General features: G+C 39.8%; 2 protein-coding genes across 5 annotated transcripts in view; one reads left to right on the forward strand and one right to left on the reverse strand.

Annotated features, from left to right (window-relative positions):
• Window positions 1-25358, reverse strand: part of LOC311029157 (glycogen debranching enzyme-like) — a 67654-nt gene that overhangs the window by 14159 nt on the left and 28137 nt on the right. Inside the window, exons 1-16 of one of the 3 annotated variants that reach the window (XM_084034146.1) lie at window positions 15959-16005; window positions 15041-15251; window positions 13267-13436; window positions 12374-12577; window positions 10336-10517; window positions 9559-9670; window positions 8700-8850; window positions 6768-6870; window positions 6133-6230; window positions 5731-5870; window positions 5108-5295; window positions 3413-3536; window positions 2362-2519; window positions 2070-2168; window positions 1383-1532; window positions 976-1126 (exon numbers count right to left, since the gene is read on the reverse strand). The exons of the other annotated variants lie outside the window; for them this stretch is intronic. Coding sequence (XP_083890272.1) covers window positions 976-1126; window positions 1383-1532; window positions 2070-2168; window positions 2362-2519; window positions 3413-3536; window positions 5108-5295; window positions 5731-5870; window positions 6133-6230; window positions 6768-6870; window positions 8700-8850; window positions 9559-9670; window positions 10336-10517; window positions 12374-12577; window positions 13267-13436; window positions 15041-15251; window positions 15959-15998 — 2281 coding nt within the window. The 5' untranslated portion in view covers window positions 15999-16005. Of the gene's footprint in view, window positions 1-975; window positions 1127-1382; window positions 1533-2069; window positions 2169-2361; window positions 2520-3412; window positions 3537-5107; window positions 5296-5730; window positions 5871-6132; window positions 6231-6767; window positions 6871-8699; window positions 8851-9558; window positions 9671-10335; window positions 10518-12373; window positions 12578-13266; window positions 13437-15040; window positions 15252-15958; window positions 16006-25358 lie in introns of those variants that run through there. 3 annotated transcript variants of the gene reach the window in all.
• Window positions 16794-24932, forward strand: LOC311028721 (ATP-binding cassette sub-family D member 3-like). 2 transcript variants are annotated; one of them, XM_084033434.1, is made up of 5 exons: window positions 16794-16945; window positions 21790-21826; window positions 21937-22035; window positions 22913-23001; window positions 24647-24932. In XM_084033434.1, the coding sequence occupies exons 1-5, from the start codon at window positions 16836-16838 to the stop codon at window positions 24816-24818; spliced, it is 507 nt and encodes a 168-aa protein (XP_083889560.1). In that variant the 5' UTR covers window positions 16794-16835; the 3' UTR covers window positions 24819-24932. The 2 variants fall into 2 exon arrangements, with proteins under 2 accessions (XP_083889560.1, XP_083889561.1); XM_084033435.1 differs by lacking the exon at window positions 24647-24932 and adding an exon at window positions 23534-24600.

Here is a 25358-nt window from a genome sequence, read left to right on the forward strand (position 1 = left end):
AGCTGAGATGGAACCTCTGGAAGTGGAGGGTGGGTCTCTAACAAGTTCTCGCTCCAAGTTGTCCAATAAAACAGCCTGATCAGAAATCCACAGCTTCGCACTACGATGCTCTGTGTTCCTCTCTAGCATCACTTTATCACATCAGTACTGTCGTGTTAATATACGCTTGTTACAATAGTGGATTTTCAAAATACATTTTACAGGACGTTAGGAAGTTAGGTTTAGACAAAAAAAAAAAAAAAAAACAGTAAGTTAGGTGTCACAAACATATACCAAATGTGGTAGGCAAACATGAGCACATGTATCTCATTTAGTTTAAATACATTATCCTGGGGGCAATGCTCTACACTTAACAGGAAGTTAGAATTTTGAGGTTTTTTTTATGTGTTTTTGGCCAATGTATTTTAACAAACTCCTCCTAGACATTTTTTATGTGTTTTTGGCCAATGTATTTTAACAAACTCCTCCTAGACATTTGACTGAATTGACTTGAAATTTCATCAGGACAATCTAAAGACCTATGCTATGAAAATGTATATAAAATGTCACGTTTCTCCATTAAACAGGAAGTGAAAGTTTGTGTACTTTAGGATCGTCTCCTTGTTAATTAAGCAGGTCTATCTAAATTTTGGGTAAAAATACCTGTGAAGATGAGTTTTTGTTTCCGGGTGTTACCAGAATTTTGTTTTATAAAATTTCACGTTTAATAAGAATGCCTGAAGATATCGAAAGGCCCATTTTGACAGGGAGTCAGCATTATGTGACAAACATCCTGTAATTTACCTGAAATGTATATTGTATGGTGATTAATGCAATACAAAACAAGTTTAGCACCTGTTATCTATAGGACTGTATTCAACACATATTTTGATAATTGATTGATTACTTTGATGAATTGATTATCACTAGTATAAAAACCAACGTTCCTTGTGTACATTGCTCTTTTACTTTGACATGTGGTCGTATGACTTTCACCTGGTATGAACAAAGGTGGAACATCATCTGTTGAACTGGAGCTCTCTAGATTCTTGACTGCCCTCCGAAGCACAGCCACCACAGACTGGTGACTGCTGGGACATTGTCTGGTCACCGCAACCACGTCCTCATCCAGCACCTCCACGCACACCTGCACAACCAGTGTGAAACCAGTGCTGTGTAAGTAACTGTGCTTCTGTCTAGGTCATGTCCTCAGTAATATGTGGTTCTACCGGCTTCATTACACTTGAAGGCTGATTATGATTCAATGATCTCTACATTAAATGAGATAAAAATAATGTGTGCAGACAAGTCCCAACACAACTAATCACTATCAAACCACAGAAATTAATGTCAGGCACCACTGGCTGATGATCTTCATACTTGTTATTAATGAGTGCGCAGACCTGAGTAAAACCCTCAGCAGCCAGCTCCTGATGAAGCCTGTTCAGGGCCAGTTTCCCAGCCAGAATCCCAGTCTGCAGGTTGACCTGGTCTGGTGTTTGGGCCTCAGAGTTCCAGCAGGTGTACTGATGATTCTCCCCCATCCCCGATACCTGAAACACAATGAAGCGAAAGATAGAAGGCTCACCCTGTTCACAGGTAGGTGGTTAATTGCAAAGGTTTTTCTGTTAATTGTTCAATCATCCCAACCAAACATTGTAATGACTATACATCTCCAGGAATTATGGAATTTCAACCAATCCTTGTAAATAAGGCGTGAAATTGCAATTTTGTCTAATCTCTGTAACTTTTCCACATCTTTTCTTTACTATAATTTTGTTCCAATGTTTGGAATCCTGAAAATGTTTTGTAATATTACTTACAACTGTTTTTTTCTCACTGGAACAAATGCCTTTTTTTTTTAAATCATGCAACAATTGCAAAAAGCACAACCATTTTTGCAATTTTCACTTGCTTCCACAATTTTATTACAAAACAACATCTAAAAACATCACAACGTGCACTTAATTTTTTTTTCTTTCACTAAAAGAATTTAACCTGCAACAATCCCTAAAACCCTTGTGACCTCCAGGAGGGACTGGTATTCAGTAAACCACAAGAGAGACATGATACACTGCATGCGATCTCACCTGATGAGGAAGCAACTCATCGTATCCTCTGGTGCTCCCTGTAGCACAGCAGGCCATTGAAATCAGAGCAGATCTGGGCAAGAAGTCCTTCACTGAACACTAAGGACACGACACAACAGGTTAACACTGGCGTATACGACTTAAATCAACAAGGAAGTCAATCTCAAGGTTTCATTTGATTGAAGATTGAAGACTTCTGGTGGCCAAATAGCTGTTTGAATGTAATACTTGTACAGACATGTCAATAAGTAGAATATTTGTACTCTAATCTGTATTTGAGATGAGACCAGACCTGGATGGCACTGTGATTATTGGGGATGATGTCCATAAGCATGGAGTGAGTGACAGCTGGGATCAGAGGCTGAAGTCTGGGCTGGACGAAGGCACCCACAGGCTCCCCACCAAACCAGGAAAACCTCCCCCCTTCCTCCTGAATGCTGTCCACAGCATCTGACAGAGGGAAGACATGCAATCACCAACTGATCAACAAGGGATGGTTACAGCCCAAGATACACTGGAATGCAACAGGCTACTATATACAGTATATATACATACATTTAGTGTATATATGTACAATATGCACTATATATACATACATTTAGTGTATATATGTACAATATGTACTATATATATATATATATATATATATATATATATATAGACATTCTGCAGCTCCTCACTAATGCATCATAGAATGAGCCTGATCAAGCAAGTATGTGCATGCGCGTGTGCATATATATTTATATATAGTTTTGATTACTGATGCATTTAAATACACACAGTGCTAGTGTGGTCGCTTACCTCTGATGAGCGAGGTAATGCCCAGCCTCGTCAAACAGACATTCTGTAGCTCCTCACTAATGATCAGTTCAGCCACCACAAACAGGTCTGGCCTCAGAGAACGAGCCTGATCGAGCATGTGCTGCAGAGCCAAATCACAGCCAGCAGGGTCACACCATGCAAAGGTGCAGAGTTGAAATGAGAGGAACGATGTAGATAAGGGATACAGGCAGATGAGTTCAAACACGCCAGAGAGAAATGATTGGAGATACAAATGCATAAACAAGAGAAAAGATTGAACATGCAGCATGTTGATAACATATGGTTTCAGTTGATTGGATTATTTGAAAATGACAGAAAAGTGATATTATGGAAATGCATTGTACATGTCAGATGCATTTGCATTAAAAAGCAAGACAAAGAACAAAAAGAAGAGATAAAGAAGAAGAGATTTAGACTTGATTTGATTTCCCAAATCAAACTCATCACTTTTCAGTCCAGCAGACTTTTCGGGGCCTTTTCTACATGTTCCTATGGAGCAGCGAGCAGAGGTGTGTCAGTACCTTGTACCAAACTGGTGATTCCCAGGTAGTGTACAAAGACACTGTCAATAAGCTGACTGCTGGTATAGTGATCAGCTATCACATAGAGGTTAGGCCTGATGGCTCTGGCTGCTGCAAGCATTGCCTACAGGGACCGACACAAATCACATAGCAATTAACCTGGAATCTTTCTACCAGAGCTAAATGTGTCTCCTTACAAACTCATTCAAAGATTCAAGAATCATTTATTCTCATTGTATTGTCAATTAAATGCAGTTGTAGCCCATTTGCAACAGAAGAAAAATATGACAAACCTAACAAAGACTAGAATTTATTTGTGTAGTTGAAGCTTTTGAAGGAAGGAAGCTTTTGAAGTAGCCTTAAGTCATAGCTGGGTTAGCTTAGTTTCCATCTCATCTCTCCTCCCTCTCTTCCTGAAGTCGACACACTTTAGTTGGTCTTTGTACCGTCAGGCTTGGTTGGGTGATCGCTTTCAAAGGTCCGCTGGTCTTAATCAAACCGCCACGCTTCCTTATACCATATTGATGAGTGTATTCTATCATATGACATAAAATCCCCGGGAGAAGGGGATCTCTTTGGCTTGACTCTGTGACCCATAACAGCGTCAGATGCTAAATTCCATGAATGGTTTCTTGTGAAACATTGAAGCTTGAGGGGGCTACGAGAGCAACCAAATCACTGTTCATTACAGAAATAATCCAGGGATATTGCCAGGTAATTTTCAACCCCTGCTGGGTCAAACCAAATTACATCTGGAACGCTGGTCTGCCCTCCCCTTTTCTCTCACAGGCCATATAAATGCAGTTAAGATGACCATCTTGCCTTAATTTAAAAAAAAAATCTGTTCATACAAGTTGACATTAAAAAGTATTTCTTCTCTTTGTTAGATCATTTATTTCATCATTCAATTGAAACGGTAAAACACCTCGGATAAGTGAAGTTATCCTTTGGCGCTTCCATATTTAAAGATCTCCCCTATTGTAAAAAATCACATCTTTCAATCAGCTCTCAAAAAGTAAAATTTTCTTCAAAACTCTACAGATCCGGGATTTTACCCTCTTTAAAGTAAAGCACTTTCCTTTGGCAGACGAGTTACAGCAAAAATCAGGCAGTCTTACCGTAAGACTGCCTGAGGAGCGGCGATCCCGGGCGTTCTGGGGAGTTCCATTGACTTCTCTCCAATGAGGAGCTAGAGTTTACATTCAAACTGGTTACACTTACGTGTAACTTTGGTGGGGTCGATGCCATTTCATTACGATCATAAAAAAACTTTATCTCAGGCTTTGGCTTTGCATGAAGGCTCTCTATTGTTCCCAACATATGCAACATATGGCCTTGAGTCCCAACAGTATATTCTCTTTTTAGGAATAAGAGCATCATTGGCTAATATGGGGACTAAAATAATCACACATGAATACATTCAGGCTCATAATATCCACAAATATCTCAGCTCTCCAGAAATATTCTATTCATGCAATTCAAAGACTGTTTAGTTCAGGATAAACCATTTTTGTACAAAAACTAATTTGCCCCGTATATAAACTGCATGGTTTTGCTCCAAGCTGCATGGGATCAGCATAAAGACAACACAGCTATGAAGAGGAGACTTGTGGGTACCGTAAGCTATTTCCATTCACATATCCTTAGGTTTGAGGTAAAGAGCCTTCTGGGAATCTATGTAAATATGAGTCGTACCTCAGTCACATGAAGAGGAGTTGACAGGAAGTTGAGCAGGTGTACACCAGGGAAGACCTTGGCTGTGATCTCTGTGTATGTCTTCATATGAGCCCACAGGTAAGGACAGTCCTCTGGTTTCTCTCCGTAACGAAGCTTTATATTGTCACCCTGACAAACCAGCTCTCTTCGCAAGTAGACCTCTGAGCCTGCAGAGAACATCAGAGAAAGTGGCAGGTTAAGGGATTTGTTTTATGTGATTTGAATGGCTGCCTATGGAGATTTGGCTGGAATTAAAAGGCACCCGTTGAAAGAAACTGTTTTATTTACATAATCAGTGCATAACATAGACGTTGATACTTTATCAGAGTCAGTGACGGTGTGTCAATGTATGCTCGTTAATGTGCATAGTGTCTTTTCAAAATTAACCTTCACAGGTTCAGGTAGGTTGAGGTAAAAAAAAAAACCAGTTAGTTTGGGAGTGAACGCGGTTAGTATAGGAAACAAGCGTGGTGGACGCTAACTTGACTGACTATGAGTCACAATGTAAAATCACAACTATTACTTCTAACGGTAATAACAACAAATTATGACTGATATGTTTTTCTTACAATAACAAAATAAAGTGTTTAGTCACTGTTTACCTGGTTCAGCAAAGTTCCCGAGCACATCATTTCCTTTCACAGAGCCATCATGGGCCAGGAAGTGACACGCCTTCTCTCTCCGGTCCATCATCTGCATTTCTTCATCAAGGGTCATTTCTTCAAAGGGGAAGAAGAAATATCTGGAGGAGACACAGTAACTGACTGAGACAACAACATGGAAAACCAAACCTCATATAACAATGTATTGTCATTTATTTCCAAAGACTCTTTCAGAATTATTTAAAAGTGCCTTTTTTCTCATCACATTCATTTTCAATATCAATATCAATATCAATATCAATATCAGGAGTGTACATTGTTACTATTTATCTAACGTAATATTGAAATCATTACAACAGTGAGACTTTCACATCCTACAGACGGTGACTTTAACATGCCTACCTGCTACATAGAGGGTGCTCCCTTGTTACTGGACCCAACTTAGGCCCCTGAGCCGAAAAACGCTCATAAACTACATTTCCCAAGATGCAGTTAGTTGCCTGAGGAGATAAACAGCAATGGGATTTCAACAAAACAAACCCAAAACAAGGTAGGCCAGCAAACACTGAACAGAAATGAAAGGAAGTTAGTCTGCCCAATTCACACATATATGAGTATTTTTTAACTCAAATGTAAAGTTATTGTCAAAGGCTGATGTCTAATTTATGTTTATGTCTTTACAAAGAAAACTGGACCTAAGTTCAACAATGATTTAATGAAAGGTAAATGTACACCACAAGAATCCTGAATGCACTGAGAGCAGACCGGCAGCTAAGGATTGCAGACATGATTTTAGTTTGATTTAAAGTATTTCTTCTTTTGGTGAACGTGTAACTATGCTGGACACACACACACACACACACACACACACACACACACACACCCACACATACAGACACACACACACACACACACACACACACACACACACACACACACACACACACACACACACACACACATACAGACACACACACACACACACACACACACACACACACACACACACACACACACACACACACACACACACACACCTGCTCAGCATGTTGGTTCATCTCTTTGTATAATTTCAGGTTGAGCTCCTCCACTCTCTTCCTGAAACAGAGACAGGACTCCTGTATGTCTGAAGGGCTCGTGCTGTTACCAGAGAGGGAGAGAGAGAATTCAGTCACATCGGAAGTCATGGCAGAATTACATGCTACAATGACATGCTTAATATTAACCTAACATAAGGACCTTATAACCTAAGGATCAATGATCAGTGAGGGACACGTGAGGCCAAGCATTCCTGCATCCTGGTACCTAACAGCAGTCAGGGGACCGTTGGCTATGACATGAGAGGTCTGTGGATAGTTTAACACTCCACTTAATTAATAAATATCCCAAGAAATATTCCACCTCACAGAGTGGAGTGTCCAACCAGACTGTCCCATAGGAATTAAACACTGTGGGCCCTAGTTTCGTGGCGCAGCACAGGGCGGCGCAGGGGGGCGGAGCCGCCGCAAGTTTCGACCCGCGCAGCCTTGCGCACGGTCAGTTTGGCAGTTTGGTGGATCGCCTGCGCCAAGATGGGTGTGGCGGCGCAGCAGGGGGAGGCGTCACAGATTCAGCTTGGCGTAGCGGAAGTTTCGTGGCAAAAAGCCTCGCCGAGACTTCGCCGAAAGCCCTCCAGCTCCAACCTAGTCTACTCTTGGCGTAAGGCGCAAGGCGCAAGGCGTAAATAAAGTCCATTCATTCAAGGCGAATCACAGCTGGCGGAGTGGAAGTTTGGCTGACGGCGCGCAGTGCGCACACGTCACCGAGACCTCACAGGCAGGTTTCCACAGTTCCAGGCACATTTAAATGCAATACATAACCACAACAAACACTATTTAATGCAACTAATTGAATCAGCACGTGAATTTATATCTATATAGATTGTCCCGTCATATCTGACGTCAGATCAAAGGTGGATGGCACGCATAACGGAAACTCAGCCTCCCGGACCAAAACATCTCCCTCTCTCTCTCCTGTTTTTTATAATATGGGCATTGTTATTATTATGATACGCACGCACAGCGCGTGATGCGCGTGGTGGGAGCGCCGGCGCTGCTTCTGTCATCGGGTTGTCAAGTGACAGAACTTGCACCGAACCTCCCCTAGCGCATTAAAGGAGAGGAGAGGAGCTCATTTGATTGGTGAAGATCTGAATCGGCTGTATTAATAGGCGTATGCATTTGCCTAGCAAAACCAGGCATTCTGGGAAAAAAACGTCAGAAATGCTGGTGATAACTTCCCTTTGCGACATGTCACATGACTTTAAAAACTCGCAGGATCTCCAGGGTACCTCCCTCCGCATGCTTTTCTGTGCAGATGGTCTCAAATAAGTGCGGACATAAGACACTCCCCTCAACGTTGCCTTATGGTTAGAATTACCACGTGGTATTTCCCACGTGAGAAAATTCCTCAGCCTCCGTCAACAAGGGGAGTTCAAATGCCTCGGCTCGAATTCGTCAGCGACGAAGAAAGCCAAGCGCCACTGGGTAGACCATATTCTTTGTGCAAAGTCCGTGAAGTTTCCCCTGGCTCGACAGTTTTTGTTATGTATAGAATTATTAATAAAGTAAAAAAAAAAAAAAAGTCTGTGAAGTGCACCTGTGTCCGACTTGACGTGGTGGGAACTTGACGTGTTTATGACGAGTTCCGGCGGATCCTCTCAAGTCTCGTGCATGCATAGGCGCAAATGCATGCGATCCGAGACGCAGCCATTCCCAGTCCACGCCTCGTCTCCTCCTCGTTTCCCACTCACGCCTTCTTCTCCTCCCTCTTTCCCACTTGCGCGGGTGGGCGAGAGGGAGGCGTGCCTGCGCTAGCCTGCGCGGTGCACGAAACTTGCAAAGTCCAGGCGGACACACCCCGTTGCGCGCTGACTACACCTAGTCTACGAAACTAGGGCCCAGTTAGTTAAGGCCATAGGAAAGAGTCACCTGTCAGGTGTGAAGATATCCAGAGCAGAGTTCATGTCCACTGTATTTCCAAATCGGCGGTGCTGAGGTTCCTGTATTATCTTCAGCTGCTTTTCACTCTCTGCACCGGATTTGGACCTGGACCCGGAACTGGACCGGACTTTGAAACTACCTGGATGAACAAAATAAAACTACATTGTGAATCATGTTTTAGATGACTTATCATGCCTTTCCTTAGTTTCTGTCACATATTCTGCATATTGTTTCGGTGGTGTGACGCACACCCTTAGTAGATTTTAATATATAGTCATCTGCTTCAGGCAGAGCGCACCCATCATGTATAGCTATGCAAGTGGTACCAGAGAAAAAGATATAGACCTGGAAATGAGCTTAGGGCCATTTTAAGGAAACGTATGTTGTGGTGGATTAAGTTACTGTTGACATGTCATAAATAAGATTCATAGAGTCAGTGGAAGTCTATGTAGGGAGGTGGTCTGGGTGGTTGACAGGTCAACAAACACAGTTCTTCCACCAGGAGACTGATGTATGATTATCCTTTAGGAATATTGTACCAAACCCTTTTGAACAGTTTAGTTTCATTTCAGTTTCATATTATGTCATTTTAATCCAAACCATGATGTTTTTCAATATTACTTACAAATTAATTTTGTAGCCTAAAACAAATTATGTATTTTTGTAGCATTTTTTTGTTTTGATTTGTTAGTTACCCACGTGTGACAAATATTGAACACATATATTTCCTTTAAAAATATGAATTAATTAACTACCTATGTGATCATTTTAGAAATACTTCAGTGATATAATAACTCCTCTTGAGTTCATAATCAAAACTGATTGTTCTTCATCATTGTTCTCTCACCAGCCTGCAGCCGCTGTCTGAACTGCTCCACAGCTTCATCCACACTGACTTGCAGGAACTCCCACAGCTGGAGCCTGGAGAACACCTTCTTCCACAGGAGGGCCCGCAGAGCCTGACACACACACACACACACACACACACACACACACACACACACACACACACACACACACACACACACACACACACACACACACACACACACACACACACACACACAAACAAATAACAATATGTTAAAACAAATTAAGTGACTTGGGGTAAAGGCAAGACATATTCCAATGCACTATATTGTAATTCATTCTCAATGCTGGTCAGTATTGCTGATGTTTGATGATTGCCATGTGCTCTTATCACATCGTAGGAAACAACATTGATATTGTTAGATGACTGACAACTTTGGTCGACTAATTTTTGGCCATAAGTGCAACATTAAAAGCAGTTAAATCAGCAACTAGCTAGCTATTTAATTCTGTCATTATTTTACACTACACTGGTTGCAGAAAATGAGCACAGCAGCAGGCTGGTGAACAGCAGTAATTTCTGTTTTAAGTTATAACAAATTCATATATGAACAATATTTTTTTGTTTCATTCCACTGTGCAAAGCTATTATCCAAGGGGTTATGAGAACTAAGCCAAAAGTGATAAGTCTGGTTTCTGACAATACAAATATATAATTATGAACTTATAAGATACATAAATGTGCACAAGGTTGTACCTTGATCTTAACTCAAACACAAGTAGTTTACTAACAATTAGGAATACAGCGACTCACACTCATTATCCATTCATCTTGAAAGAGTGCTGCAACTCCTTGTTCAGCATATTTTCCATCAGCCACCTCACAGCTGAGGTGCCACAGAGCTCTGTCGAGGAGCCACGCTGGTTTCAGATGAGGAGAGTTAACCAGGTTGTAACCACACTCAGGATGAAGGTGAATCCACTCACTATTAACCGCTAGATGAAAGAAAGGAGGAGAAGAGAAGAAAAGATACAGTACTTTACTAACATTTACAGATTACAAACTCACATATTACAAACATTAACATATTACATATTACAAAAAAGAAACATATTACAAACACTGTAAAAAGTAACACAGTTTGAGAACCAGTGTGTTAGAGCTTATAGTGTATTATAAGCACTAACACACTGGTTCTCAAACTGTACTGGTGGTACATGAGTTTCCTCTAGTGGTAAGTGGGAGGAAGCACCAACATATATTTTATTATTTAATCAAATTAATTTACATTAAAAAACTAATATTATAAAAAATTAGAATGAATGCAAAAACCAATGGGTGACATCACCATAGCTACATTGATTTGTTATATAAACAATTGGCCAACAAAACAGGTGGATTTTTGAGTGTGTAATTATTGAAAGGCTATCGAAATAAAAATGAACTTGAATCGACAAATGACTCAAAGAGATGTAGAAAGGCCATGTTAAATACAACTGTCTAAAAGCAGGATTCAAAATATTAACTGTAATATATGCGGAGAAGTCTCTGTCTCTCTGTCTGAATTATTATGAAGCATTATTATTTACCTCTTCTCTCATTTCAAAGTGGCCCCTGTTGCTATTACTAGTCTATCTATGTATATGACCTTCAACATGAACAGAGACAAAATGTCAATGAGTAAATTGAGAAGGTGATGCAACCTCCACAGCTGCCTGCTGCCAACACAGCACTCACACTACCGTTGTTAAAAATAAGACAAGATAACTTTTCACTCCTCGTACTGAGTCACGGAGATAAAAATAGAATGCAGCACAGAAGACAGTCCCATTATATCACATTATCTTACAAATGGATTTGTTCAATCCTTGCAATATTTCCTCAAAAACTTCAACCACAACCAATCATTTCAAAACATAATCGAATTGTTCAAATAAAAATCAGGTGACCTAACGTTAAATAATAATTATAATAATAACATTCCTTTTGACCTCTCAGAATACTAAGACTAACTGATCAATTAGTTATCTGAATCAGATTAAAGGTTTCTATTCAGAAACACTTTCTGTTATATTACTTGAAATCATCGTAACATACTGATAGCAATGAATAAACCAAATGCTCTGACAAAAACATTTAAAAAAAATGTCATCTGTGGCCGTGGCAGGACTGTAAAACCCCGTCCAATCAAAAAGTTGGCCCAGAGAAAATAATTGGACGTCCTGCCTGTCTGTCAATGTTTACTTCCTGATTGCACTCTGCTGATCTCGAGCACTCGTTGGGCATTCTGGGGGAGCGGCTTTGAACTGGGGTCTGATCGAAGGGGGCGTTCAATGTCAAAGTTTCTGTAGTTTTTCCAAATTACCTACTCTACTACCTTCAAGTTATTTTCCAATTTGGGTTCCGGGCTAATTGTTCAGCTGAGGAACTGAACCACATGTAAATCAAAGTTGGAAAAGGGTGATGTAGTTCAGTAAGTGTGTTCAAATCTGGGCCTTTGGATGTGTTACTGCTTTATGAATATTGTACATAGCTGCATCAGCCACAATACATTCCTCCAATTCCCCACAAAGACTTTCAAACCTTCTGCCTGAATAACTGAATAAATCTGGCCTGTCTGGACAGCGGTGAGACTAGTAATGTATGCGCAGTGTTGATGGCTACTAATTACCTGACTCAACAGCCTGATCAAATGAGTACCAATCAGAATGTGTGTGAATGTAGACTACAAAAGTGCTAGATGAGTCCATAGTGTGAGACAATGGGACTCCCCTCTCTCCACCCACACAGGAGCAAGATATCCAGTATGAAAGGACACAGCTGTCATTCCCTAATCCCCCCATGTCTTTACCTGTGTGACTGTAGTCCACATCCGTGATGCAGACCATGTTCCACTCTTTCCTCAGCGTCTCCACCAGGTTACCAACATCTCCCCATGTGTAGTGCTTCCCATCAGGTGAAAAGTCAGGATTTAGCTTTAGCTGATCCGCTATGGAGTAGCAGGAACCGCACTGACCAAGTTTCTGCAGCGGGGTGAAGTGGATCATGTTGTAGCCTACACAGAACAGAGCCAAGGGTTAGATGGAGCCTCGGATACAAGGAAAGCATCTTCATTGTTAAGATCCGTGGATTCCTAGATAGCAACATTTTAGATTTAGCATTCGTAAAGTCATTAGTGTTGGATTCTGAGGGATCATTCAGATGGCAGTCTGTAACATAGACGCCCACCAGAGTTAATATGACTGGGTAACCTGGGTAACCTGGGTAATATGACTTTATGACAATAGCATTGACACCTATTAACAGTTGATGACCGCTTTATTAACATTATATATGGTTCTGGCATACATAAACTGCACTTTGCACATTCTGCTCTTAGCATGTTTATGTCAAACAGATCCTGCATGAATTTTGAGATCCTCACTTTCACACTACTTAGTAGTTACAGTTAGGGAGGGATTATTTTAAAACTGTACAGTGAAGTTGCAGGCCAGAAAATCATAACAATGAGCTAAAAGATGTGGAGTTGATAATTCTGTGGGTTTATAATGCCCTTTCACCTTAGACTTATGTGTTGAATAATCAATAATTCAATAATATAAAGAAATCAAGCATCCATAATGGCCTATCTGCACAATGAAACACATGCAAGGTCACAGTGGCCAACATACCAACCTCAAAATACCCAAAATATCTTTTTTTTCTATTCAGAAAATGAGTCTATTGTCACATTGGTCCATTTACCAGTCTCTTTCCCGACCCTAATGCGGTCGAGCCATTTGTCCGGTGGGCCGAGGCTCTTGGCCAAGTATGTTTGGCTGCTGATGCAGTCCAGAGGAAGGGCGTCATTGTCGGCTCCCACCCTCAGCACCGGATCAACGACGATGAAACCACCACTCACATTCTCTGTATCCCTGTCAAAAAGATAAACACTATCAGTAAATGCATGAACACGTAAAGGATTGGACGTGTATGTTGCTGTGGATGGTCAGTTCAATGTTTGACGTTGATGTCAATTTACCAACACTACACTCCTTTTTCTGCACTTGTACTTGTGTTCACTTCCAGTTTCCAAGTTTACAGCAACCTCAGGAGTGTAAAACAGTAAAAACTGTCTGTTCCAATTGCACCATCACAGATGCACATGTTAAATATAAACAATGCATTACTGCTGCTGCACATTACATCTGGAGTGATGTTTTCTGTGTAACAGTCTGGAGGATGATTTATACCTACTATTAGGGTTCCACCTGCTCCCTAAATTGCTTTTTCCTCAAACGTGTGACAGAAGATTTCACCCCTGGTTGCAACCACGACTGAGGACCATGGGCCTGAATTTTGGTGCACACATCTAAGTAAAAAAACTTTCCAGGGGCTGGCTTTAAATCTCCTGACCTTTGCCCTAATGTCAGCTGGGATTGGTCGCCCCATGACCCCGAACATACGTATAATGGGTCGATGGAAACTGTAAAGTAGCTTCTCTCTAAGAACATGCGACTGTCCTCAGAAATCTTTGAGCCATTGAGGTATTTTAAAGCAAACCCCAAACACAGTTTCTAGTCTGGTTAATCAAAGGAAGTTTCCTTTTTTCAAAACAGAGGTTGCAAAGTCAAATGCAGTAGTAACCCATTTGCTACAGAAGAAAAACAAAAACATTTCAAAAGAAAGCTGCAAGCAGTGATGAGCACAAAATAAAAATGGCTGACTTCCTGTTTGGCGGAGCTAAGACTGTTTATATTGCCACAATGTTTACAATGTTGTTGTTCTGTGCTTGCATCTATACTTATATATATATATACATAGTAGTGAAATGTTTATTCATTTGGTGTTGTTTTAGCTGTATTTCTGTATGTGTGTATACTGTGAGTGGCTAAAAAAGCCAGAGTCTAATTTTTTTGTATGTGTTCATTAAAGCCCCGCCTTTGCCAAATGCTAGCTGGGATCGGCTCCAGCCCCCCCGCGACCCTGAATACAGGATAAGCGGTAGACAATGGATGGATGGATGGATGTCATTAAAGCTGATTCTGATTCTGAAAGTCACTTTGAAATATCTCCAAAATGAGAGTAATTTGGGAACCAAATTCCGTGATAATAAACTACTCCACAACCCAACTATGACCTTCCACACATGAACATGCATGAACCCAATCACTGTATCTTTTCACAATGTTCACAGGCTTTTCTACACAAAGTTTTGTACGTTTTACCGAGTAAGGGTGTCAAAAATGCTTTCGAAGGCTTAAAAGTGATTATGGGGCTATAGCATGAGGGTGCCATGCTAAAGCCCAATTATGACTTCAAATCGGATATAAGTTTGGATGTGTTCCACGTTTCATGATTGTTTATGCATTCTTAAGCATGTGTTAATTAAAAAGAAAATTAAGACACAAAATCCAACATGGGTTACTTCCTGTTGGTCGAAAGCCTAGTCATGTTCTTTAAGATGAGAGCAATGATCAAACTGTGTGAACATCAAAGGAACTTTATCCCAACCGTGGTGTCCGACAAAGTAACTTACCCACAGGAGAAGTAGTACTGGTAGGTTCCAGCTACTATTAAGTCCAGTCTGCAGGTTTTATCACTGTCCTCCTCCCACCCGTTTGGGGAGACCCAGTCCAAAGGACGGAACTTTAGGCGATCAAACTTGTGACCTTTTGCAGGGTAGTTGGTGTAGACCTGGACTTCCTTACCCTGGAGGGTAGGACCGAGACGGAACTGCAGCTCAAAGCCTGAAAACAGCAAGAGTTATGAGGAGGACTAGAACACATATGGTGCCTTCAAGTGAAGTTGTATTTTAAATGCTTACAATATCCTTTTAAATGACCCACTCATGTGTAATTCACTGCTGTGTGTATACATCTTCTTCCAGCTCCAAGTACATTAATGCTGATATATATTTTAAATGTCAGTGTACATGAACTATGGGCGTACTTTAAATTTGTTTTATGAATGACTTGTTGTCTATGATATTCTACTAGCAAAATGCAGAAACCAAAAGTGGGAGCAAGGCAACATATGTTTTTATTGTTTGTTATATATTATTATTGTTTTATTGTCTTCAACAACATTTAACTAAACTTAAAATTGAGCATATTTGGTATTCAACTTAACAAAATAAGAACTTATGAAGGCAGCATTACCATGCATTGTATATTCATTCCTCCCCTCATATATGTTCAAACTGAAATAAAGAGCGTTGCTCTCAGTGAACGTGACTAAATAAAAGGTGAGTTCATGACTTATTCAGCCAGCCTTGCATTCTGAGTGCATGGAATAGACTAGACTGGGGAAAAAAAGGTCCTGACAAGGTTGCAGGACCACACTCTTAAAGGTTACGACATAGTGTGTGTTTTATAAAGGTTGCATTGTAGTTCAGGTAACAGGTGGTGTAGTGTGGACAGCGGGTGTTAACATGCTGTGGTTAAAGTTTCCCTACCTTGTTCCAGGCGGAACAGAGCTCGGTCCGGTCTCTCCATGTCTCTGAACGGCAGCATGTCTCTGCTCGATCAGCTGCTGTCCTGCTCTATTTAGGCTGCCTTCTTGGAGAGAGCGACAGCTCTGACAGAGCATGGTAACATGAGACAGCTCTCACTCTATGGAGGACTTCGTCCGCCAAACTATTGATGAATCATAAAAATGAGGCTAAATAGATGTGTTTATACTAAAACTGAAAACTTCTCATGAGCAAACAGTAATTTATTTTTCCATAGGTGGTCATGAAGAGAGTGGACTAGATTATGCAGCTTATTTGAATAGCATTTGTGTGATTCCGTCCAAAGGTTTTTGATCCATTCTGCAGTTTGTAACCACGATCACTATAAGCAGTTTCCTCTGGAAAAAAATATATATAAGCAGTTTCCTCTGGAAAAAAAAAAATCTTAAAAAAATCTTAAATATCCTAAATAATAAAAAGTATGTATTATTGTTTTTAAATCCTGTACTATACAACTGTAAAATAATATACTAATATAATATAATTATGTAATAAAATAAAATAAAATAATACATTTTGCACAAGCACTCAGATGTGTGTAAGTGTCTCTAGACTGTCACTAGACTTTTTAGAACAATTAAGAAAACATTGTTTAATGTCAGAAAACTGGAGAAAACTGCGTTAGTGAATTTTAAGAAGAAGTGATTTCTTCTGAAGTGTTGGTGAAAGAGGCCCAGTGTTACATCGTCCACTAGGGGGAGATGTGAGCTGCCATGAAGAAGAGAAGAGAAGAAGAAATGACGCGAGACTCCCAGAATGCCATTGTGATTGTGAACTGTAGCAACCTCGAGCAAACCACTCTGGTCGGTGTTGGAGAAACATGGCGGCCATCAGTAAATATTTGACAGCTAAAAACTCCTCCATAGCAGGAGGCGTTTTGCTCGTTTTATACCTGCTGAAACGCAGAAGACGGACGGCCAAACGGGAAGGGTAAGTTGACGGAAGTATTGCCTTGAAACGCAGATAACGCGGCTTTCGGGAGAGTTTGTGACGGATATCGCGATGCTAACTAGCAGCTGTTAGCTCCCTATTCTGAAAGCCGTTGGAAAGCGACCTGTCGCCGGGTCACTCATGAATTCACCTCTGTGTTTGTGAACAGGCAGCTCCTTATTCTGCGCACTTTGGCCGATTTGCTCAATCCGACCAGGCCAAATGCCAGTAAAACTCCAGTTTAACAGACAGTTTAATTACTCAGGACCGGTTGACACATGTAACTTTCTAACTAAGTTTCATCATGTATGTGAGTGAGCGCGAGCTCTCCGCCGTTTTCTTCCCATCTCTGATATTGTTCTAACAAGTGATTAGACACGCAAACTCACTTCGAGTTTCTCGAGCAAACACTCGTCACAAATACCACAAGTTACCACTCAGTTGGTCAGAATCGTTACAAACAACTTGTGAAATAATTTTAATAATACACGATTGAAAACACAAATATGCTTCTGTCCACTATCTCTAATATTAGCGAGTGCATTAGAAAAATCTTTAATTCTGAAATCTAATCTAATCTAATCTCGAGAGTATAAACTATGCATGATTTTAGCTTTTTGCAAATTTGTTTACAGAGTTTTGCAGCCATATGTCAATCCTTGTGTATGTAATACGATTTTTAAGGATGTAAAATATATTCAAAATGCATACTGAGATTGGTGAATGTGTTAAATGGCAAATTTGAACGTTTACATGAATCTGTAAATGTTAAGACAAAATAATAATGTACAAAATGTAAATGTGTACATGGAAACAAGGCTTCATATAGCTCAGGTCTTCTTATGTGTTTACTACACTTCTGCTCTGGCAGAGATCTGCAAATGAGCTTGGTGATGATTTATATCGAGGCCCTTATGCCCTGATTGTAAGTGTTAGTTAATAGGTAATGAGGCTCTCATAAGTCATATAACATGCTTATTAACATTGTGTGTTAATACGTCTATATAAGTGATTAGCATAGCATTATAAACATCTTTATTGTTATATTATAAGACATTTCTAAGCTTATAACTCATAAGAAAGTAGGGCTATAGCTATCCATTATTTTGTAATTCCATTGATTGAGTGATCAGATGGAAAAATACTTTTATTTTATTAAAGAACTATAATAAATGTGCAAAACAGAAAATAGGACGAACAACAGATTGTCCATTTATTTATTTATTTTTTAAATCTACATTTTTATAGCTTGAATTGAATACATTAATATTATCTGACATAACTAAACTTATTTAGTATTTTGAATTGCTATATCACATTCTGGTGGCTTTCTCCCATGAAAACCATACAATTCAGACTTTTAGGAAATACTTATATTTCCTAAAATACTTGCTTTGATTTAAAAAAAAATATATATATTTATGTATTATACCTTGCTTGTTGGTAGTGGTGGGAAGTTCAGCACATGATAATTCCCTCGCTAATATCTATATTATTATATTAATACTAATATATATTTATTTTTCAAACAACTATATCTAATACAGTCTCTCACAAAAAAACGACATTTTACAAGATTACATCTGAACAGTGTCCCCTCACGCCAAGACGGGTCCGGGTTTCAGCTTCCTTCTGTGTGGAGAGTTCACCCTGTGTTAGTGTGGGTTCCCTCCCACAGCTCAAAGGCATGCAGGTTAATTGATAACTAAATTGCCCATAGTTATGTGAGTGTGATTGGTTGTCTTGGTAGTCTCTACATGTCAGTCCTGTGAGAGTCTTAAGCCCCAGCCCCCCCCCCCCCCCCCCCCCACGGCCCTGAGCAGGATACATGTTGATTGATAATGGATGGATTGTTGCATTATAATTTACCTGTCAACAATACACATTTTACTGAATCGTGCTTGAATGCATGGGAGCTTAGTGCTTTCTTCTGTGCTTGAGACTTTCCACACCAATGACATGGGGTGTGTGTGTGTCTGTGATGTTACTGTCTGTGCTGCTATGTGATGACATAAGGCTGTCATGCGGCACACGTGTGTAAACGTGGCAATGTCAATTATTACCGTGCATCTCTTGTTTTCAATGCCAAAATATGAAAGATGTATCGCCACTATTAAACTGTACTTGTCTTATTGGTAAAGCTTGTGGGTCTTTACTGCCCCTTTCCACTGACAGACAGCGTTACTTGGATATTAAACCTGTCTCATTGGTCCTGATCAGTCACTATGCCCCGCCCCCGTTGCTACTTCTTCAAGCTGTCAGAGCTATCATGTTAATGAATTTTTGGAAAAACAGAAAGCGTCACCAACGCGATCACTCGTTAAACCCGAACACAGATTGTTTGTAGCGGCCATTTTAAAACTCAAAGTCCAACCTCTAAATAAACGTCAAACACATGTGCTTTCTGTCATTCAATCGACACCGACTCTGTTGTCTGTCAGCGGCGCACTTACCTTTACTTTACATTTACTGAACCACAGTCGTTTACATGCCTGCTCCATGGGGAGAAAACAACCATGTTTGTAGGCTGATGTATTGATTCACTTATTTAATTATTCCGTCCACTGTAGCGAGTGAAGGAAAAATACCTGTAGTGAAACTATCTATCTATCTATACCGCTCATTAATACAGGTGACATGCAGGTGAGTAGATGGAGCAAATTATGTTGTTAATTTTGGAAATGACTCAAGTTTCTGGAGTATGATGCTACGAGCTTGGCACGCCTATTTTTGGGCAGTTTCTCCCCTTCTTCTTTGCAGGACCGCTCAAGGTCATAAACAGAGTTGTCCTGTAGCCACTCCTTTGTTATCTTCGCTGTGTGATTAGGGTCGTTGTCCTGTTGGAAGATGAACCTTCGCCCCAGTCTGAGGGCCAGAGTGCTCTGGAGCAGGTTTTCCATCAAGGATGTCTCTGTAAATTGTTGCATTCATCTTTCCCACGATCCTGACTAGTCTCCCAGTTCCTGCTGCTGAAAAACATCCCCACAGCATGATGCTGCCCCTGTAGTAGGGGTGCGAATCTTTGGCTTCACTTCGATTCGATTAACGATATAGTAGTTGGCGATTCGATTCAAGGACGATTTTTTTTTTAACGATTCGATTCGATTCTGTAACTTGTAACCAAAATTCTATATCCATGAAATAAACATCCAATAATGAGAGTGCGACTTCTTAAAGGTGAAAAAATAAACAGACCACAGAATAACTTATTTAACATGATTTATTCTATAAAAATGTAGTCCTGCATAATATTTTATGCTGATTACAAAAATGTAATGCTCAGTTATTTTGAACATTTTTCAATAGGCTACATGCTGGCAGGAGCGAGAGTGTCTTAAACGTATTAAAACATTAATCATAAGTAAGAATCACGATTCATCCGATTAAATGCATTTATATCTATTAGTGTTGAAGCCAAAACAATTCATTCTATTTATTTATTTATTTATTTTAGCAGATCGATTTAGTTGAATCGATAGGACTGACAATCGGTTCATCAGTTAATCGAATGAATCGTTACACCTCTACCCTGCAGGGATGGTTTTGGCCAGGTGATGAGCGGTGCCTGGTTTCCTCCAGACATGACGCTTGGTATTCAGGCCAAAGAGTTCAATCTTTGTTTCATCAGACCAGAGAATTTTGTTTCCCATGGTCTGAATGCGTCAGGTGCCTTTTGGCAAACTCAGGTGCCTTTTACTGAGTCGTGGCTTCTGTCTGGTCACTACCATACAGGCCTGATTGGTGGAGCGCTGCAGAGATGGTTGTCCTTCTGGAAGGTTCTCCCCTCTCCACACAGAGAAATGCTTGGGGATCGGGTTCTTGGTCACCTCCCTGACTAAGGCCCTTCTCCACGCTCAGTTTGGCCGGGCGGCCAGTTCTAGGAAGAGTCCTGGTGGTTCCAAACTCTGTGTGTATGTGTTTGTATGTGTGTGTGTGTGTGTATATTATACCCCACTCTACAGTTATGTTACTGTTTTTTTTTAATTACAAAAAAGTACACTTTTTTCTTCCCGTGGTATCGAAAATTAGTATTTTCTGGGTATCGGTATCGACTTTAAATTCTAGTATTGTGACAACATGGCAAATGTTGTGAATACTTATACATTTGCCATTGTTTTTATTTTTAACACATTTGCAAACATTTTAAACAAAACGTTTTCACTTCATCATAATGGGATATTGTGTGTAGTAAATTAATTTAATCCATTTTGGAATAAGGCTGTAACATAAAAAAATGTGGAAAATGTGAAGCATGAATACTATCGGATGCACTGTATATTAACGGCCACCAAAGTAAAAATAAAAAGTTACTTGTTGCTGTAAATAAATCCATCCATCCGAGATAATGACACGACATTGGTGATCAATTTTCTAGTCTCAGAGCAAACACAGTTTGGATCCATAACAAGTGGGATGGACTGGTAGTCGTTCAGATTATAATCGGAGCACTTGGTCTTGGTCAAGATCACAGAAAATGTATCGCATATTTTCATTTCGATTTCATGCAGAAATAATTATTTGGGTGACCCATGCATTAACAGCAAGACACAGATGTAATGGATGAGAATGAGAATTGGGTGAATTGTTTTAATATCTGACATTTGACATTTTTTAGTGACTGTTATCTTTATTAGTTCCATGTTGAGCCCACGATTTTTGAGTAATGGTGGAGAGCTTGTTTAGGAAGACATTTCACAGTAGTAGTAGTTTCTACAGTACATCAGTACATTATTGGACCCTACACCCGATGTGGTATCGCTATCGATGCATCCCTACCATGCGTAGATACATACATAGTTGGCCACTGTCTAATATCTGATTTGATTGTTTTTCTGTCTTTGCAGTAGGAAAGGAGACTCAGATCTCGTGCAGAACAATGAGGTATGTCAGTCTTATTTTCATATATATCGGAAGCCAAGGAAGTTTTCATAAATGTGTCATAAATTAGCTGTAGTTGTATCACAGCCCAATTTTGCTGTGTCTTCATTCAGAAAGATGGCAGAAAAGACCGTGCAGCAGTGGACAAGGTTTTCTTCCGCCGAATCATGCAGATTCTGGGGATCATGGTACCTCAGGTTTTCTGCATGGAGGTATGACTTTGATTCACTCTTTTGTTAGTGTTGTCCTTACCAGCAGTCATCCACATGTTTAAAACGGCTCCGCAAATTAAACCACAGACAGACTGGAGTGTAGAAAAGGTTGTATGTTGTTTCAACATTTTTTACATTCCATTCACAGCTTAAGGAAGGGCCCTCTGATTTCCACGATGCTGAAAAAATCGCAGAATTTGACAATGAAAATGGAATCGACTGTAAAATGTGTCTTTTCTATGGCTAAGTCAAAATCTGCAAATCGATGAAATGTGTTGAAAATATGCTCTTAAATGATAAAACACAGAATTTCAAAAAAAATTCATGGAAAACACAGAATTTCGTAAAAAAACAACAACAAAAAAACGGAATCTGGAAAGAATTAAAAAGGATTTCATAGGGCCCTACCTCAAGATGTGTTCACACCAAATGCGAAGCCAATTTTTCGCCTCATGTTACTTGCCTTGTGTTTATTCGCAGGATCATTTGTGTCACTGGCACTAAAAGAACTGGAGAAACACCCTGTGTTTTATTACCTTTGTGTTATATCATTACATTGTAAAAAAAACTGAAAGAATGGATCATTCCTTTAAAAGAAGGCTAGCGTAGGAGGACTGTGTGAACGTCTGCTGTAATGTGATGGTAAATGAAGGAAAACATCATTGTGACTGGCTGTAGAGAAAGCAGAGCCCTTTAACACAGATACATCAGCTCCATAAGCCAAGGTCAGAGCCACATAGCTGGTTCCATTCAGTCTTATCCAATCAGTTTAGTTGATATGAGCAGAGTCAAGGTCAGCAACTTAAATGATTTTATGATCTGCAGTGGTTTACAGGCTCTCCTAACTACTCTCTGTGGTTCTTGTCTTTACAAACAGACTGGCTGCCTTATCCTTATCGGTGCCATGTTGGTGGCCAGGACCTACTGTGACGTATGGATGATCCAGAACGGCACCATGATAGAAAGGTCAGACTGGCGTTGTGCTGAGAAAATAATGATTGTACAGTTCATACCCCTAAATGTATATTGTTTTTTTATTTTGTGACCATGTAGCAGCCATGACGACCTTATCAATCCTTGATATTAAATACATCCACAACTGACTGCCAGAACTATGAACTGTACAATGCAGTCTGGACAATCCACAGATCCAGTGACCTCTGTCATATTTCATAGACAAGATGCAACACTTTGTCAGCAACTCTGAATCTGATCGGCAATGTGATACAATTGTGGAGATTCTGGTGGCAACATTTTGTGTTCGTCAAACTAGTTAAGGAAGACCAATGAGGAGGCCATTGAATTAGTCCAACCAACAGGAGAGAAATACATCAGCTTTATACCTTGTTCAGACTTTTGACGTTTGAAGTTGTAGCATCAATGCAGCTGAAACACTTTTTCTTACGTAGGATTGTATTGTAAATGGTTGGGGTGTTCCATCATGAATTGCTGTTTGATGCTTTGCAGGAACTGATGGCTTTGTTTTGATTCTCCACAGCGGTATTATAAGCAGAGACATCGGTCTATTCAAGAAGCACTTTTATTCCTACATTTCAGTGATACCAGGGGTAACTGTCCAACACAGGCTTCTCATAGAACTAGAAAATACACTTTAAAACACTAACTCTGTGGTTTAACATCTTGTTTTGTAATAGAGTGGTGCTTTTTCATCACTGACGCCCGGTTCACACTGGACGTAGAATCGCTGTGAAGTGTCACATTATGTCAATTGCTGCATGAGCAATAGCGGGGGGATCGGGGAAAATGAAATGAAACACAGAAAAAATAGACCAGACACACAATTAACCGCTAAAGATTGCGAGCTGGCTGCGGACCGCTCCAAATATCGTAGCGCTTTGCCCCGCTTCCGCTTCTGGTGTGAACCCGGCGTTGCCGTCTGAGGTTGACATTCCCCTTCCGAGCCATTACACTGATCACTGTGTTTCATCAGGTGGTACAATGAATGCTGTTGGCATAGCCTGCATCAACTGGAAAACATTTTCATGTAGAATTCCATTCAATTTATGCGTTTACCGAAATGTGTAATTCTGTCACTGCAAGTGAAGTTCTGCTGACGTTCGTAAACCCTTATCAGGAATGATCTTGTTCCTGTGTCAAATTTTACAATTATTAAATAATGGGAAAAACTGTCCATTACAAAGCATTTCCTTGCAGAACAAAAACAATTGACATGGTAGGCTTATCCGCTTGAAAGTTGAATTAATTAATTCAGTATATATTCAATCTATATTTATATAATATGATATCACTATTTAATTGGACAGGCTTGAATAAAGCTTAAGTCATCTTTGGATAAGAGAATAATAAAGCCATATCTGACAGTCTTTCTTTAAGGCTTACCATCAAAGGATTTGAAGGCTAACGTGTTTTTCTCCACAGCTGACCAATATTCGTCCAAAAAAAACCTGTTTTAATAAATAAAATGAAAATGGATATCCATAAATTGAATGGTATCCTGAGTTCATTTAAGTCAGGGCTCCACTGTTACCGTCTGTTTTGTAGCTGTTTGGAAAGGCTGGCCCAACGCAGTTTTTTACACTGACTCTCCTCGCCATGTTTGCTCATCTTTGTGCATGTTGTGGTTTTTCAGTGCAATTATCGGTCGCTCGACAAAAGATTTCAAGACCTTCTTGTTCAGCTTTATCAAATTCATGCCACTTGTAAGTGTGTTTTTTGTTAACTTTTTATTTAATTTTGTCACACTCTTAAGTGTGATCTTAATTGCTATATATGCAGAATATTATATCGTATCACATCTGTAGTTCATACTCCTGAACATAGTTTTCTGAAAAGTGTACAGAGGAGACCTGATATCACAAACACTCACATTTCTGTCTTCTAATTACTACATTTTTGGTGATGGTGGATTATATTCATTGCATCCTTCCATGCATGTAAAAAAACTAGGGTTGTCAAATGATTAAAATGTTAATCAGATTAATCAGAGTGTAGCTGTGGATTCATCAGGGTGAATTACTATTTTGTAAATATACCCCAAAATTCCCATTTTCTCTGTATATTGTTGTGGGAACAGAAAGATAATGACTGAAGGCGTATATGCACCAGAACTTCAACACCTCAACAAATAGGGATGTACTGATACCACCCTTTTTTAGTACAAATACTTACATTTCAGTACTGATATGAGTACTTAATAATACCATTACAGTTCTAACATTCATCGTTGTGTTTTCCTGATACAAACGGAGCAGTTTGCAGTAGAGAATATTAATAAGTAACTGTTTAAAGCTCAAAAAGTTAAGAGTCTCAGAGAAGCAGCTTGTCACTTAAAGGAGAATAGT

Source organism: Eutrigla gurnardus (assembly GCF_963514095.1).
Source record: "Eutrigla gurnardus genome assembly, chromosome: 18".
Classification (NCBI taxonomy): Eukaryota; Metazoa; Chordata; class Actinopteri; order Perciformes; family Triglidae; genus Eutrigla; species Eutrigla gurnardus.

Excerpts from the sequence above, each read along its gene's own strand:
- LOC311028721 (XM_084033434.1), top strand. The coding sequence starts at position 16,836 with ATGGCGGCCATCAGTAAATATTTGACAGCTAAAAACTCCTCCATAGCA. Across the intron at positions 16,946-21,789 it reads CGGACGGCCAAACGGGAAGG|TAGGAAAGGAGACTCAGATC; the intron begins GTAAGTTGACGG and ends CTGTCTTTGCAG. Across the intron at positions 23,002-24,646 it reads AACGGCACCATGATAGAAAG|TGCAATTATCGGTCGCTCGA; the intron begins GTCAGACTGGCG and ends GTGGTTTTTCAG.